This window comes from Cydia strobilella, chromosome Z, assembly GCF_947568885.1.
Source record: "Cydia strobilella chromosome Z, ilCydStro3.1, whole genome shotgun sequence".
Lineage (NCBI taxonomy): Eukaryota > Metazoa > Arthropoda > Insecta > Lepidoptera > Tortricidae > Cydia > Cydia strobilella.
Window position 1 is genome coordinate 16,744,551 of NC_086068.1, and position 13,889 is coordinate 16,758,439.

The 13,889-nt window shown below is 38.0% G+C and overlaps 1 protein-coding gene and 2 non-coding genes across 3 annotated transcripts in view; all 3 read left to right on the forward strand.

The window, feature by feature from the left end:
* LOC134754224 (ubiquitin carboxyl-terminal hydrolase 35) overlaps positions 1-13,889 on the forward strand; it is a 31,072-nt gene that overhangs the window by 1,044 nt on the left and 16,139 nt on the right. Inside the window, exons 2-9 of the mRNA XM_063690395.1 lie at positions 1,135-1,295; positions 1,616-1,768; positions 4,103-4,326; positions 4,557-4,715; positions 5,706-5,876; positions 7,060-7,253; positions 9,276-9,455; positions 9,745-9,870. Of these exons, the coding sequence (XP_063546465.1) occupies positions 1,142-1,295; positions 1,616-1,768; positions 4,103-4,326; positions 4,557-4,715; positions 5,706-5,876; positions 7,060-7,253; positions 9,276-9,455; positions 9,745-9,870 (1,361 nt within the window). The 5' untranslated portion in view covers positions 1,135-1,141. The remainder of the gene's footprint in view (positions 1-1,134; positions 1,296-1,615; positions 1,769-4,102; positions 4,327-4,556; positions 4,716-5,705; positions 5,877-7,059; positions 7,254-9,275; positions 9,456-9,744; positions 9,871-13,889) is intronic.
* On the forward strand, positions 11,191-11,263 carry Trnad-guc (transfer RNA aspartic acid (anticodon GUC)). Its single transcript has one exon. It is a non-coding gene; the product is annotated as a tRNA-Asp (tRNA).
* Positions 11,487-11,559, forward strand: Trnay-gua (transfer RNA tyrosine (anticodon GUA)). Its single transcript has one exon. It is a non-coding gene; the product is annotated as a tRNA-Tyr (tRNA).

The window sequence follows — 13,889 nt, forward strand, 5'->3', positions numbered from 1 at the left end:
TGGTGAGGTTTATTGTCACACGTACAACAGAGCATTTAAGAGCAAGTTCGGCCTGGCCAGCCACATTAGGGCTCACGCTAGACAACGTCCATAATGTATATTTAGGGTCGCCATCATCGAAAACGATGAGGAGTATATGTATATAAACATTGTGCACAGGTTGAACTGCAAGTTGTAGTGCAATTGGTTTCAAATAATACCAAGATACTGCTAATTAGAGATGGGCTGAATGTTCAGTAATTATTTTGTATTCGGCATATTTTTCAATGTTCGTATTCGGCCGAATAGTTCGGTTAGAACTGCTGAATATTTAAGTATTTTTACCAAGTTTTTTTTTTAAAGCCGGACTCGGTTGCACTTTGCATTTCCGTTTCTTGTCATAAACATGTTCTTCCCAGTTGGTTGGGAGAAGGGTCAAAAACACATTATGAGTGCACACCACGGATCAGAATGAACTTGTTTTCAGAGTTTTAGGCAGTTTTAGCCCAACCGAATATTCATATTCGGCAAAGTTACTGTGACATATTATATACCTAATGAAAGGTTGGCTTTTCCTCTATAAATTGATGTGATTTTCACAGGTTTGCCGCCAATACTTTCAGGCTTTCAGGGCTAAGAACGTTGCCGCCCTAAAACTGCGTACTGGAGTATAACTTATGCATAATGGGAAAACTGTGATTCTAAGGGAATTAAGGAAAAATTAAAACAATTTTCAGCATTTTAATAGCGTGTATTGCCTCCTCTAGCCCTACGACACGCAGTCATACGGTTTTTCATCGATCTTATTAATTTTTTTACAATGTCTTGAGGGATTCCCGCCCATTCTTCATCGATCGCAGTCTTTAGCTCCATTATCCATGCTCATGCTGCATAAAGTCGTTGCGTTAGTGAACTCCACTGTGCTGTAAAAAAATTAATTTTTTTTTATCTAGTTTTTATAGAGGCTTTGGACACTAGGTGAACATGTCAGCCTCATTGTCAAATTTTTAAAAATAAAACCAATATATTTTAGAATTTCGGGTGTTTCTCTCTGCTCGCCCGCATCGTCTTAGTCTTAGATCCTAGAACAAAAGGATTCTGGAAACAGAACCAGAACGTCTGAAATGTGTGCTCATCAATATGTTTTTTCTTTAGACCAACCATGGCAGTGAAGAAGCATGAGCTGGTGCAAGACAATCGCCAGCTGGATCTGAATTCACTAATGCAGTACATCAAGTTAATGAACGAGCAGCCACACTATCTGCCGCCTCCGTCTGAGCTTGTTAGGAATTGTCAAGATATTGTCAAATGTCTCTGTAAGTATTGTTACCCTTTTATTGCTACCTGTGCAAGGACAGTGTGCGCGAAGCGGCTCGATCTGTGAAGACGTGCACCGATTGAGTGCAAGTGCCTGATACCCCTACTCCTTTGTGTTAATTTCGGATAGGTTATTAAGAAATATTTTTTACAAACCATAAGTCAGCAGTTGCGATACGGGTGGGAAAGGGTAAAACATTTTCAGAAGTATGAAAAGAGTATCCATTCCTAGGCGAAATTTTGGTGAACGCTCGTAGTAGTAAATATTTGAAATGTGCTAAATATTAGTTGTGTTAAACATAGCGGTATTTGTGTGCAGCTCGCACTACTGGTACTGACGAGCAGCTGTGGGAGCTGTTGCAGTCGATCGAGGAGTTCCTCCACCGCGTGGTCAGCTCCGTGCACACCGGGGTCCGCCACGAGCTCATCACTGCAGTCCTTGACAAGTTCCACTCCTTCATCTTCGACCCACGTGAGTACCGATGAGCAGTTGTGCTGCAGTGGAGCTTCACATCCTGCACATGGAAACCACTGAGCTGATTTTGATGAACGAATTACGTGTGCGCTTTTGCAAAGACACAGTTGAAAGGGTCATTTAAAGACGAGTAAACCATCTTACAGCGTCGAAGACGCGCATGTCATGTCGGGGATTGCTATCGCCCATTGCAACTATTCGTCATCATCAATCTAATCGTGCGATTGTTTGCTATTAAAATTGTGTTCGAAACAAACGGCAGGCTAGACAAGAATTTTATAAAAATTAATACCCGTTCAACCAAACCAAAATTTTTTATAATGAAGTGCACACGGTAGTGTCCTTTTTAAACACAAGCACAACACATTTTAATATTTTGTAATTCTAGTCGTAATAGCAGATTCAACGGACGTTATTTACGATAGTTGAATCTTCTTTTGGAATTAGATGTTATAACTTAGGGTAAATCCCCGATTGCAGGCAATTTCAAATCAATTAACAAAGTAATTATGTCCCAGACGGTCCAGACTTAAGCGTGAGCCGTTTCCTAGGTAGTAGGTAGTCATCAATCAAGGCTCGCCTTTGTGTCGTGTCCGTGGTAAAAGCTTTATTGTATCCGTGTCTGTAGTTTAATCCGGACTGTGACTTTCACACAATAATTATGTTGCTGATTTTCCTGCAACTACTCGTACGCTTTTGAATCAATTACACAGTTGAGGCTTGTGAGAGTCGTCATTAGTGATTTATCTATAGAACTAGGTAAATATAAAGCCATACATATGTATCAGTATTCTCAGTAATATGAAGAGTCCAGGAGTCAAACCATAATAGTTGTAGAAAAATAATAAAGATAAGTATTTATATTTAAAATGTATAATATGTAGAATCAAACCAACCTTTTTTCGAAAGTCGGTGCTAAGTAAAATAAACGTACGGCGTACGGCCCATTGTTTAAACCGTATGAACCTAAAACACAATAAATACTAGTTCACACACTTTTTCCAATCTTAAGTACATAAGGAACAACCACGTTTCTATTTTAGTACTTAGTAATTCAGAAACAAATTGTTTGTACTTTAATAGAACTCCTTTGTCTAATTCTATTGGAATTGCCGAATCGACAAAGGATGAAAGGAAAATACATAATAAGAATTTAAGTGTTATATTATAGTGAGTAGGAGACCTACACTTTATTTCATAAATGACCCTCCAACTTTCAGGTGGTAAATAGTTATTTTCGCCACACCAGCTGGTAACGGCTTTCTTGATTGTTCAAAAACTGATAAAAAAGTTGCATTTTATCCACATGTGAGGCAAAGTAATCAAATGCCAATTTTGAGTTGTTTTCTTATTATTTGCAGCCGGGCTAGCACATGATTGGCGCGAGAGTATCTCGCCGCGACATAGACTACCCATCCCTCTTTAATTCATACAGTTAGTAAAAGACGGGTAGTCTATCTCGCGGCGAGATACTGTCGCGCCAATCATGTGCTCGGCCTACTGGTAGAGTTGACTTAAATGATGATTTTGAATGATAAATATTTAATAAAATTCATTTTGAATCCATTTGCTTTGATTTTGTTTGATATTTTAGTTAGTAATTTCCTTGTGTTGATGTGGTGAAAAATTTTGTGTTTCACTCGGTGACAAAATTTGTTTAACCGTCGTGCCATGAGATTCCATTTTTCAAACCACTCGCTACGCTCGTGGTTCAATTTTGGAATCTTTCCCGTGCTCGGGTATCACTATTAGCACGAGAGGTTAAACAACAACTACCTATTTGATTTCAAATTCTAAATTGAAAATTGTGCTTGTTATTTTCCAAATTCTAAATTATGCTTGTTATATTTTTAATCGTGCTCGTGGAATATTACTCAATGTTATTGTTAAATTCAACTTGAAATTCAAAATACCTAATAATTGTACTTTTTTTTTCGGAGCAAAGGAATTTTTTATTAACTATAAGTGGAAACTCTTGGCCTATGTTCTTACTTTCTTCGTTCTTTTACCTTATTGTATTATTATGTGCTGTATGTTTCCCAAATAAATAATTTTAAAAAAATTAAAATTAAATTAAATTAAACTTTACCCCCTTGTAAAATAATATTTAATGGTTGTAAAACAATATTTATCATTCAAAATCATCATTTAAAAGTCAATTCTACCAGTAAACGTAAAAAAAACAACTCAAAATTTGCATTTGATTATGATTACTTTGCCACACATGTGAATAAAATGCAAGTTTCTTATCAGTTTTTGAACAATCAAGAGAGCCTTTACCAGCTGGTGGGGTGAACAACTAATAATGACCCGTATATTTCGTTGGCACAGAATCGGACGCTTGCCCAGCGACGTCGATCGTGCTCGTGGTGCTTGACGGGCTGAACGATGAGGAGACGCTGTCCGCGGCGCGCTGGCTCGTGCAGCAGGCGGACCACTCGCCCGAGGCCGCGGGCCTACGCGCCTCGCTCTCCTGCCTCTACCGCTGGATGTACGAGTGGCACGGAACACCCACGCTCGGCGAGTGGGTCATGGCCTACATCAAGGCTCTCGAGGTACACATTGTCACGTTACAACAATATAATGACATTGTATTTTCGAATGACGAGGAGTTGCTCTCCTTGTTCAAGCTAACATCTAGCCAGCTATTTCAGCATTCACAGCTGACGCCATTGTTTCTGGACGGCCACGGCTCTATTAAATAAGCAATTTTAAAAGTAATCAATCCATTAATTGAATGTGATAAATAACATTATAATCATCATTTAATGATGTTTTCTTACAGGAAAATGAACATTTTGATCTGTTGGTGGAGGTGTCAGTAGACAACGTCGGCCACTTGTTCCTTGCCATGGGCAACCCGGTGGCGCTCCGTCAGTCCGTCGCTGACGTCATATTCCACATCATGGCTTCGCTGCGAGAATCCGCCGAAGCTCTCGACAGAGTGAGTACTAGTAGTACAGGGTTTCCCGTGGCAGATTTCCGATTTCGAAGATTTGATAATAAAAAAAAAACAAAACAGGTATAAAGCAAAACTATTTAAATGCGGATTTCATTTATTTAAAATAAGTACATATAACCTTTCTACCCAACTTTCAATCAGTTTAGTTGACGATGCATCACGAATACGGCGTCTATATATTAGTTTTGCAAAATATGATATTTTCAAATGAATTTTGCTTATGCACGTCACTTAGCAATGGGACCAGACAGATGGTTTTGACCAACTTCAAAATTTCGAATAAGAAGATGCTCAGATCCTTGGGAAGAACCCGATTTCTCGAAATAGCTTAACTGATTTAGAAATTTATTTTTGTTTTAATGGGTACATTTTACAGTTGGTTCTATTATCATTAGGAACTACAGAAATCGACGGAAATGTTGTTAGTCACCCCTATTGCCTATAGTGATTTGGGTATTTTTATGGTATGCTTTCAAAAACACTAGTTAGTGAAATGGGAAACTGCTGATTAAATGAAATAATTTTAACGGTCTTTTACAAGCTTTTATTTAACTTGCAATGTTTATTTGTAATGTTTGTTCGGGTCAAATCTTGCAAGCTACATTAAACCCACTTCTCATTATTCGATTGAGCTGAAACTTCACATACGTATATTAATTATGCAAGTCGGGTGACAATGCAATATTATGGTACCATCGAGTTGATCTGATGATGGACACTGGAGGTGGCTATAGGTAACTATAAAACAACGCAACCTAGTTGTGTTCGAGTTTGTTAAAATTATCTCAATGAGTACCTATTAGTGTTGAAAGAAAAGTACAGTCAGCGATAAAAGCTTCTATCTATCATAAATTATTTTTTTGTCAAAAAAAATATTGAAATATAGAATCTTTAACACTAACTTTTGAATAGAATTTTGCGTCTGAAAATCATCAAATTTTTCGGATGTTTATTTTGTTGCATTTCCATCAGATTTCCCCGCACGTGGGCACCGTGCTAGTGAACCTAGCTGCCGACAGTGGCCAGTGGAGTCGACAGATCCTCCAGGATGTGGTGGACATCCTCACGGCGATGGTCGATGGACGGATGGAACTGCTCAAAGGCGACGCTCAGGACATGTTCAAAGAAAAACACGCCGATTTGGTGAGTTCTAAGATTTTTTCGTAATGTTTATTACGGTACGGTCAAGGAAATTGGTGAGTTCCCTACCGGATTCCACATTGATTCTTATGAAGTGGCACAGATACTAACCCTTTAACCAATATTGTTTTCAAAGCAATAATTTAAAAGTTTGCAAGCACATACGATCTAGCGGATCTAGTTTTTTTTAGCGATAACTTAATTTTAAGCGATAATTATTTATTCCTTCTGTTGTCATTTCCAAGTTACAAGACGGCAATATAATGCTTGCCATTGTCGGTCAATGAATGTCATAAAGTACCCGTTTTCATAGTTTTATTTCATGAGTAACTATCGCGGTAACCGAAGACAATATTATTAAAATAACTTATTTATATATATAATATACCTATTTAAAATTGCCTACAAAGTTTTAGTCACACTATGAAAATGAGTACTTTATGACATCGATTTGTACAGGCATTAATTCTTACGACAGCAGCCTCCTTAGTGTCTACTTAGGAGGAAATCGACTTGATCTGATGATGAAGACCGAAGGTGGCTGTTGGCGCAACATAATTACTCATACCTACGAAGACCGGTTGACGAAACACAACGTCACACACATACGCCACGGCTCGCCGCACCGCGTACCTACATTAGATTGCACCGTACAGCCGAAGCGGCTACACATATTTTTGTATAGATTTCCCACATACCTAAACGTTACTTGTATTACTTGTGTTACTTGCGCCTATTTTGCGTAATGGGTTGTCGGCACTACTCTCGCAAACTTGTATCTAGTTATAAAGTTAACAAAAAGATAATAGTACTATCCTGGTGTTTCTTCATTCTTCATCAGAAAAACTTAATTGAGGAGTACATCATACACGTACGTAGTGTCCATACACTATAATCTAAACGAAATCCACTGAGTCCGGGTTTGTTAGAATAATGTTGAAAAAAGTACGATAATATAAACGATACACGATAATAGTACGATATAGTAAGACAAAAGCTTGTATCAAAAACTGAAAAGATCTATTTTGTCCCTCTAGACGGGCCTTTAAAATCACAAGAACTTAGCCGCCGCCATAATACAATCTAGGTTTCATTGTTCTGCCAAGCATGTCGTTTTATGTCGTATGGCGGCGACTATATATTATGTATTCTTGTGACACGTTAACACAGTTGAAATGATGAATAGATGTCGTGCCTGGAGCGGCACATGGCGTCCCGCGACTGCCGGTTCCTGCAGCGGCCGCCGTGGCGCGCGCGCGACGTGTGCCTCTCGGTCTCGAGCGTCAACTCGCACGCGCCCATGCGTAAGGTCGGCCTGCTCAATCTCGGCAACACCTGCTACATGAATAGCGTCATGCAGGCGCTGCTCGTCACTAGACCGTAAGTTATACACTTTTTATTGAAATTAACTATGCGTTATTATTCACAACGAAGGGACTTAATCGCGTAAAATAAGTGCGATTGCGAACGTTATATAGTATAAACCCGGTTATAATCAGTAAACCTTAGAACGCACTGCGATTAATTTCTTGCGGTTTCAGTTTTGCAAGTGCGTTCGCTTATGAAGCATGCCGTAGGTTACACTTTGTGCGGTTCTGAAACAGCAAGAAATTAATCGCAGTGCGTTTTAAGACTAAGTCTTTGTAACCAGTGCGATCGCGCAAAGATTCTCTTGTATTATAAATAAAATAAGTTATAAAATAAAATAAGTTTGTGAGAACCGGGTAAATATTAAAAATAAATTGCATGATTCACGGTGGATTAAATTTGACCATACTGGTTTTGATTATGACTTGATGCCGAGCCCTGCGTTTGATTGGTTCGTTATATTAAGCAAATTAAAATAAGCATGCGTTTATTTATTTGCAGAAGATTTTTATTTATTTGTACTATAGAAGCCGTTAACCGTTTGAACAAACGTTCGGATATTACTATTCCAAACAGCTTATTTTTTATTTCTTTTGCTATGCGCAAATAGCATGTTATATTTTCACTTGTGTTTATTCTAACTATAATTGAGTTTTCCCTGTGGCCTTCCTTCGCCTTGTCAATAAATTAGACTTATTGAAGCGACGTTAGTGATGCCGAGCGTATATTATGATATGCCGCCGCAACGCCTTTTTCATTTTGTTTGTTTTGCTTATTGCTTGCCCTTATGTTATAAATTGTTCTTTTTTACTGACCATTTATTTATTTGTATTTTTTTTTGCCATCGGTGTTTCCAATTAAGTGCTCTGCATGCAACAAATATTGTATTTTATTTACATTTGTTTACAGTGAAAAATATATTACGACAATTTGTGCAAAGCGAAAATTGAGTTTGTATACCCTCACCTGTATTTCATTAATTAATACTTCCAGCACAAGAGTATTATAACCAAAGACTGCGTGCGTCTCGTGCTTAAAGCAAGCCTTCAGACCGTCTGTCCTTGGTCTGATCTTAGTAATGTTTGTATGAAGTTTTGTTGGAAACGCCACGCGGTCTGAGGGGCTTGTCGGCGACCGTCTAGCAAGGGCTTAAGACTGCGTTTCGAACAGATATGTGCGAGGATGCGTTGCGAGGGATGTGTTAAGATAAGAACCAATATAATCACTTCATTTGTTTTCCTCGCTCAGCGTGCAGTGATTCTATTGGTTTTTAAAACACATCCCTCGCTACGTATCCTCTCACACCTCTGGTGGAAACGCAGCCTAAATGTTTTTCAGTACTTGCTCGTATAAAGAACATACGTCTTGTCATAGTTCTGTTAAATTTAATGTGCAATGCGAAATGAAAAAAATACTTGTTAAAAATGGAATACAATGTAATCAGTGTAATAATTAGAGTGGCAGATTTTCCAAAGGCTAGTAACTAGTAACTATCCAGTAACTAGGGTAATACAAGAAGGAACGTCGCTCGAGATCAACTTGTTAAATATTTGATTTGATTTTCTATCGAGTGTACTTTATGCAATCGTGTAATTATCAATGTCACTTTAAGTTGTGTCATACGTTTCGGCGGAGCTGTACAACGCAATCTAGCTTTCTGAATTACAGCCAAATTATTCTGCAATATTTTTAGCAACCTAAGTCCCTAAGTTTAGTGGCCCTAAGGCCACTTGCACCATTCACTAACCCAGGGTTAACGGTTAAACCTGGAGTTATATGGTTACCAGTACAATTTGACAATGGGTTAACGGTTTAACCGGTTAACCCCGGGTTAGTGGGATGGTGCAAGTGGCGCTGTGTTTCTTCGTCTTTGGGTTTATGATTTCAAAACTCACAGTTAATGACAACCAAAAAGATTATTAAAATTAAACCTCTGATCACTTATGTGATGTAAATAGCGATTTATGCGAGAAATTTATTATGTGATAATCAGTTTTATAACATCTTTTCTAAAATAGCTTTTGATTACTACAGTTTCAGTACCCACACAGTTTTGAAGATGAACGCAGTGCCATATTGGTCAAAGATGGGGATGCTATTCGCCAAAATGATGCATTCGATCAGCACCAAACTGAACCCCGATGAATTCTTCTCTGTGGTCAAACCACCTTTCTTTACTAAGGACAACCAGCATGACAGCTCTGAATTTCTAGGGTAAGTACAATACACTACATTGCACTGTAAAGCGATAAATGTAAACAAAACAGGGGTCGACAACGAATTCGCATATAATACAATATAAATAGATAATGAATTATAAACAAAACAAGGCTCACGAACGGTAAACATCCATAACTCTGTAACAAATCTTTGTGATGAACGCACAAATAAATGCACTTACCGTGATTCGAACCTCCTGTCTCTACCGACTGGGCTAGGATGCCGTCTATCTCATAATTTTAATGAAATGATTATGTGTGCAAGAAGTTTAATTTTCCATCAGGTACCTATTCGAGTTGCTGCAGTCCCACGAGCACGGGTCAGACCGCAACTTTGACTACACGCGTCCGCCCATCATCGTCGGCCGCAGAGCCCTCCCACACAGCCCGCATTCGCCACCACACTCTAGGTAACTGGAACGGTTTCACTATTATCATACAGGTGACGTGGCTTTGTTTTGTATTTTTGAGAATACTCTTTGACTGCCATAAGTCATGTATAAAAAATATCACCCACATACCAAGGTTGAGCGCAAGCGACCCAAACACTATAAATCTGCCAATGTTTTTACGGGGCTTTTCAATTCCGACCTAACTACATAGTATGAAATAAATCGGATGTGACAGTTTTGAATGATTCACGCTTAGTTTCACTAGACTTATATTGACCGGACTGCGTCGAAATATCGGGAGTTCGAAAACAATACAAAAGGTAATCACGGTCCATATCCCGGTCAATATAAGTCTAGTGAATCGGATGTGAATGAAGATTCGATATAACTTCCGCATATACAATTTGTAGCTAAGTAACAAACCCTACGGGAAGTGCGTTCATTTAGCAAAGGTGGGTCATAGTTTTACTCCATGGGCGGATGAATCCGTGTTGTCAGACTTATGATATAGGTATTTTAAGACAATTTACTGTCAACATTTTTTAGTGACACTTATTCCTGACTGTACTTCTCATATGCATGTTTATCAAGTACTTCTCGAAACTCGATGTGTTTGTGCTCTTCCATCGAGGAATTCCTATGGCTACCTTCCGCATCTGCATCATCAGATCAGCTTCGTGTTAGCATATTATTGCATTATCATCGGAATTACGGAAGTACTCCAAATTTCAACTGAATCAGATATCAGGAAGTGGTTCCAATTTAAGTTACAAGTTTGGAATCAAACATACAAAGAAATACATAGTGAAACTATGTAATATAAAACTGTGTAAAAAAGGGAGTATTCCGTGCTACACAGGCGTTACGATAAATGAAGTAGGACGAAATGAATAAACTTGTTGTTGTATTGTTTAAAGTAGTGTTTAATAGTAGTTTATGCAACTGATACATAATGAGAGGCCTTAAAACAGTTAAAACACAAGTGTGGTTTTATGAAACGAGTGTCAGCGAGTTTCATAATAGAATCACACGAGTGTTTTAAGGCCTAATTATGTACAGTTGCATACACTACTTTATCTACACACATATGTACTCTAAGATGGGTTCAGAAGCCGTAGAGAAATGACCTGCATTGCTACTAGTGCTACCTGTAAAATATCTAACGACTATAGATATTAAAATAATGCAATAAAAAATAAATTTGAACATATACAGAAACAAACTACTCATATTTTCAACTAAAATGTATAAAGCGCCACACTTCTTACGCTCTTACGGTAGATGTCGCTAGGGTCCCCTAGACCCATATGGTGGGAAGATTTGCTGACTATGGATGGGGTTTTGGTGGCTCAGTTGGCAGAGCGCTGGAGTGTCGATCCGGAGGCCGTGAGTTCAAGTCTCACCCAAGGCAGTAATTTTTCCACTTTTAAATTTATTCTAAGCTTAATAGCATCGATCGCAGACGTTTCTGCTTGTTAAAAATTAATTTAGAATGGGTAGCACATCGTAACTGGTGAATTTCCAATATGACTTGGAACTCCGGTGGCCGTTTAAGAAGTGTGGCGCTCTTACGGTAGATGTCGCTAGGGTCCCCTAGACCCATATGGTGGGAAGATTTGCTGACTATGGATGGGGTCTTGGTGGCTCAGTTGGCAGAGCGCTGGAGTGTAGATCAGGAGGCCGTGAGTTCAAGTCTCACCCAAGGCAGTAATTTTTCCACTTTTAAATTTAAAATGTAAATTACAAACAATTTTTCACAATTCTACTATCGTAACAGCAAAAAAGTCAACAAACCAACAAACAATGATAACAGTAATGGCGACAATAGGCATGATGACAGATTTTGAAAAACTGTCCTATAATGTTAAAAATCATAAATTATTTACTATGAATAACTATTTCTGCATTTAATAAAGGTTTAGTAGGAAAAAACTACATTTTAGTTTTTAGATTTTAAATTCGCTCCAAAACGCTTGTAAGTGTCATGGCGTCCCTAGTGACGTCAAGTTCATATAAACAAAACGCACGTTCTAGGCGTTCCTTGAAACTTATTAAATAATTTGTTTATTTCGTATTATTAAATATGAATACCAAAGTGTTTAAATGTTGTGCAGTTCCTCAGTGTAATAATACATCAATTACAACTCCTAATAAGTTATTTATGCATGTTCCACACAATAAAACAACACGAAACAAGTAGCTTAAACTTGCAAGGCGAGACAATGGCCGTAGTGCTTAAGACTCATCTTTATTTTTGCGAAGATCATTTCGATGTATTTAATTTATTTTTCAGTTACTATACCTAACAGTATCTATCTTGTTTGAGGCGTAACTTTAATATAAAAGTTGCATGAGAGTAGGTTTTTGAGGTTAGGTTTCAAATTGCACCAGTTTTGTATTTAATAGATAATGCCAAATTCTAATATGAACCTGCTATGGAATACACATAAAAAGCGATTTTACAGGATATGGATTTAGTTAATTACTTAAATTAGTATGATTTTTATATATTTATAAATATTGTTTATTGTACTTACAAGGAACTTTTGACATTTCTAAATTCTGCTGAAGAAAAGTCTTCGTTTGATTGTAAAAACTCTCCAAGCATCATCACAACGATTCTAGGCAAATTAGCACTGTTTGCCTTAGTAAATCCTTGTTCCATGATTCAAGTTATTATTATTAGTTAATAGGCCAGAGAAGGTATAGAGGGAAATGCTAGGAACACAATTTTTTACTTCGTAGCTTTGTTTGGACTAGTTTGGAGATGAACATATCAAAAGTCCCCGACCGTAACCCTCTCGTCGTCTCGTCGTCGTGATGAGCTTCTTCGCCTAAGTTGAATTCCTGAGGTTAATACTGTTTAAATTTAGGTTTGAAGTCATGATTGGTATCATTATCAACTAAATCAAACATGTAGACCATTATTATTATGTAGATTATTATTGAATTATTGAAATCCCGTTTATCATGCAGAAGCAAGAAGCTACTGATTAAGGTGTACATCTGGAGTATAGCCCTTTATGGAAGTGAAACGTGGACAATGACCCTAAGAGATAGAAAGAGAATGGAAGCATTTGAAATGTGGTGCTGGAGGCGAATGGAAGGCATTAGTTGGAGAGACAGGATAACGAATGAGGAGGTGCTAAGAAGAGTGAGTGAAAGAAGAGCTATTCTGAACACTATTGCAAATAGACGCGGGAAAATGATTGGACACTTAATACGACACGACTACTTCTTTAAAACTATCCTGGAGGGGCGGATAGGAAGGAAGCGGGGTAGAGGAAAACCCAGACGCAGCTTTTTAGATCAAGTGAAAGAAAAAGTAGGGGTCGTGTCGCATCAAAAAGTCAAAGAGCTGGCGCGGGATAGGGAAAGCTGGAAGATACTCCACCGACAAGAGAATAACTCTTAAGTTAATGATGATGATGAGGTTCAGCGTTTATTGATTCCCCATACAAATTTCCACCCCACTTTTCACACCCTTAAAAGATGATTTTGGTTATAAAAACTATCCTATGTACTGTTCCGGGACTCAAACTATCTCTGTACCAAATTTCAACGAAATCGGTTTGGCGGTTTAAGCGTTAAGAGGAGTTTTATAAAAATCTTTTTTTTAAATTTTGTTTTTACTTAGGAATAGTGTCAATGTTGATACCATAAATGAATTCAGCACCCTCGATTTATACGAAAACGATTCCAAACCCGGCCTAGCAGCTTCACTGATGTAGGTAATCAAGATAAAAATGAGAGCCCTAAATAAACCTTCAAGAGCGGATATTTTAAAAACTATACAAGATATCGAAAAACCTGACTGAATAAAACTTGTAACAAATTAAATCTCTTTTCATTTTGAATAAGTGGCCAAGTCGCTCAGACGCATAGTTTCCGAGATATAATCGAAAAACCGAAAAATGGAACCTTCAAACCCTTCTCTCCCCCCCAGCACCAGGGTTACGGCCGGGGACTTTTGATATGTTCACCTCCTAACTAGTCCAAACAAAGCTACGAAGTCAAAAATTGTGTTCCAAGCATTT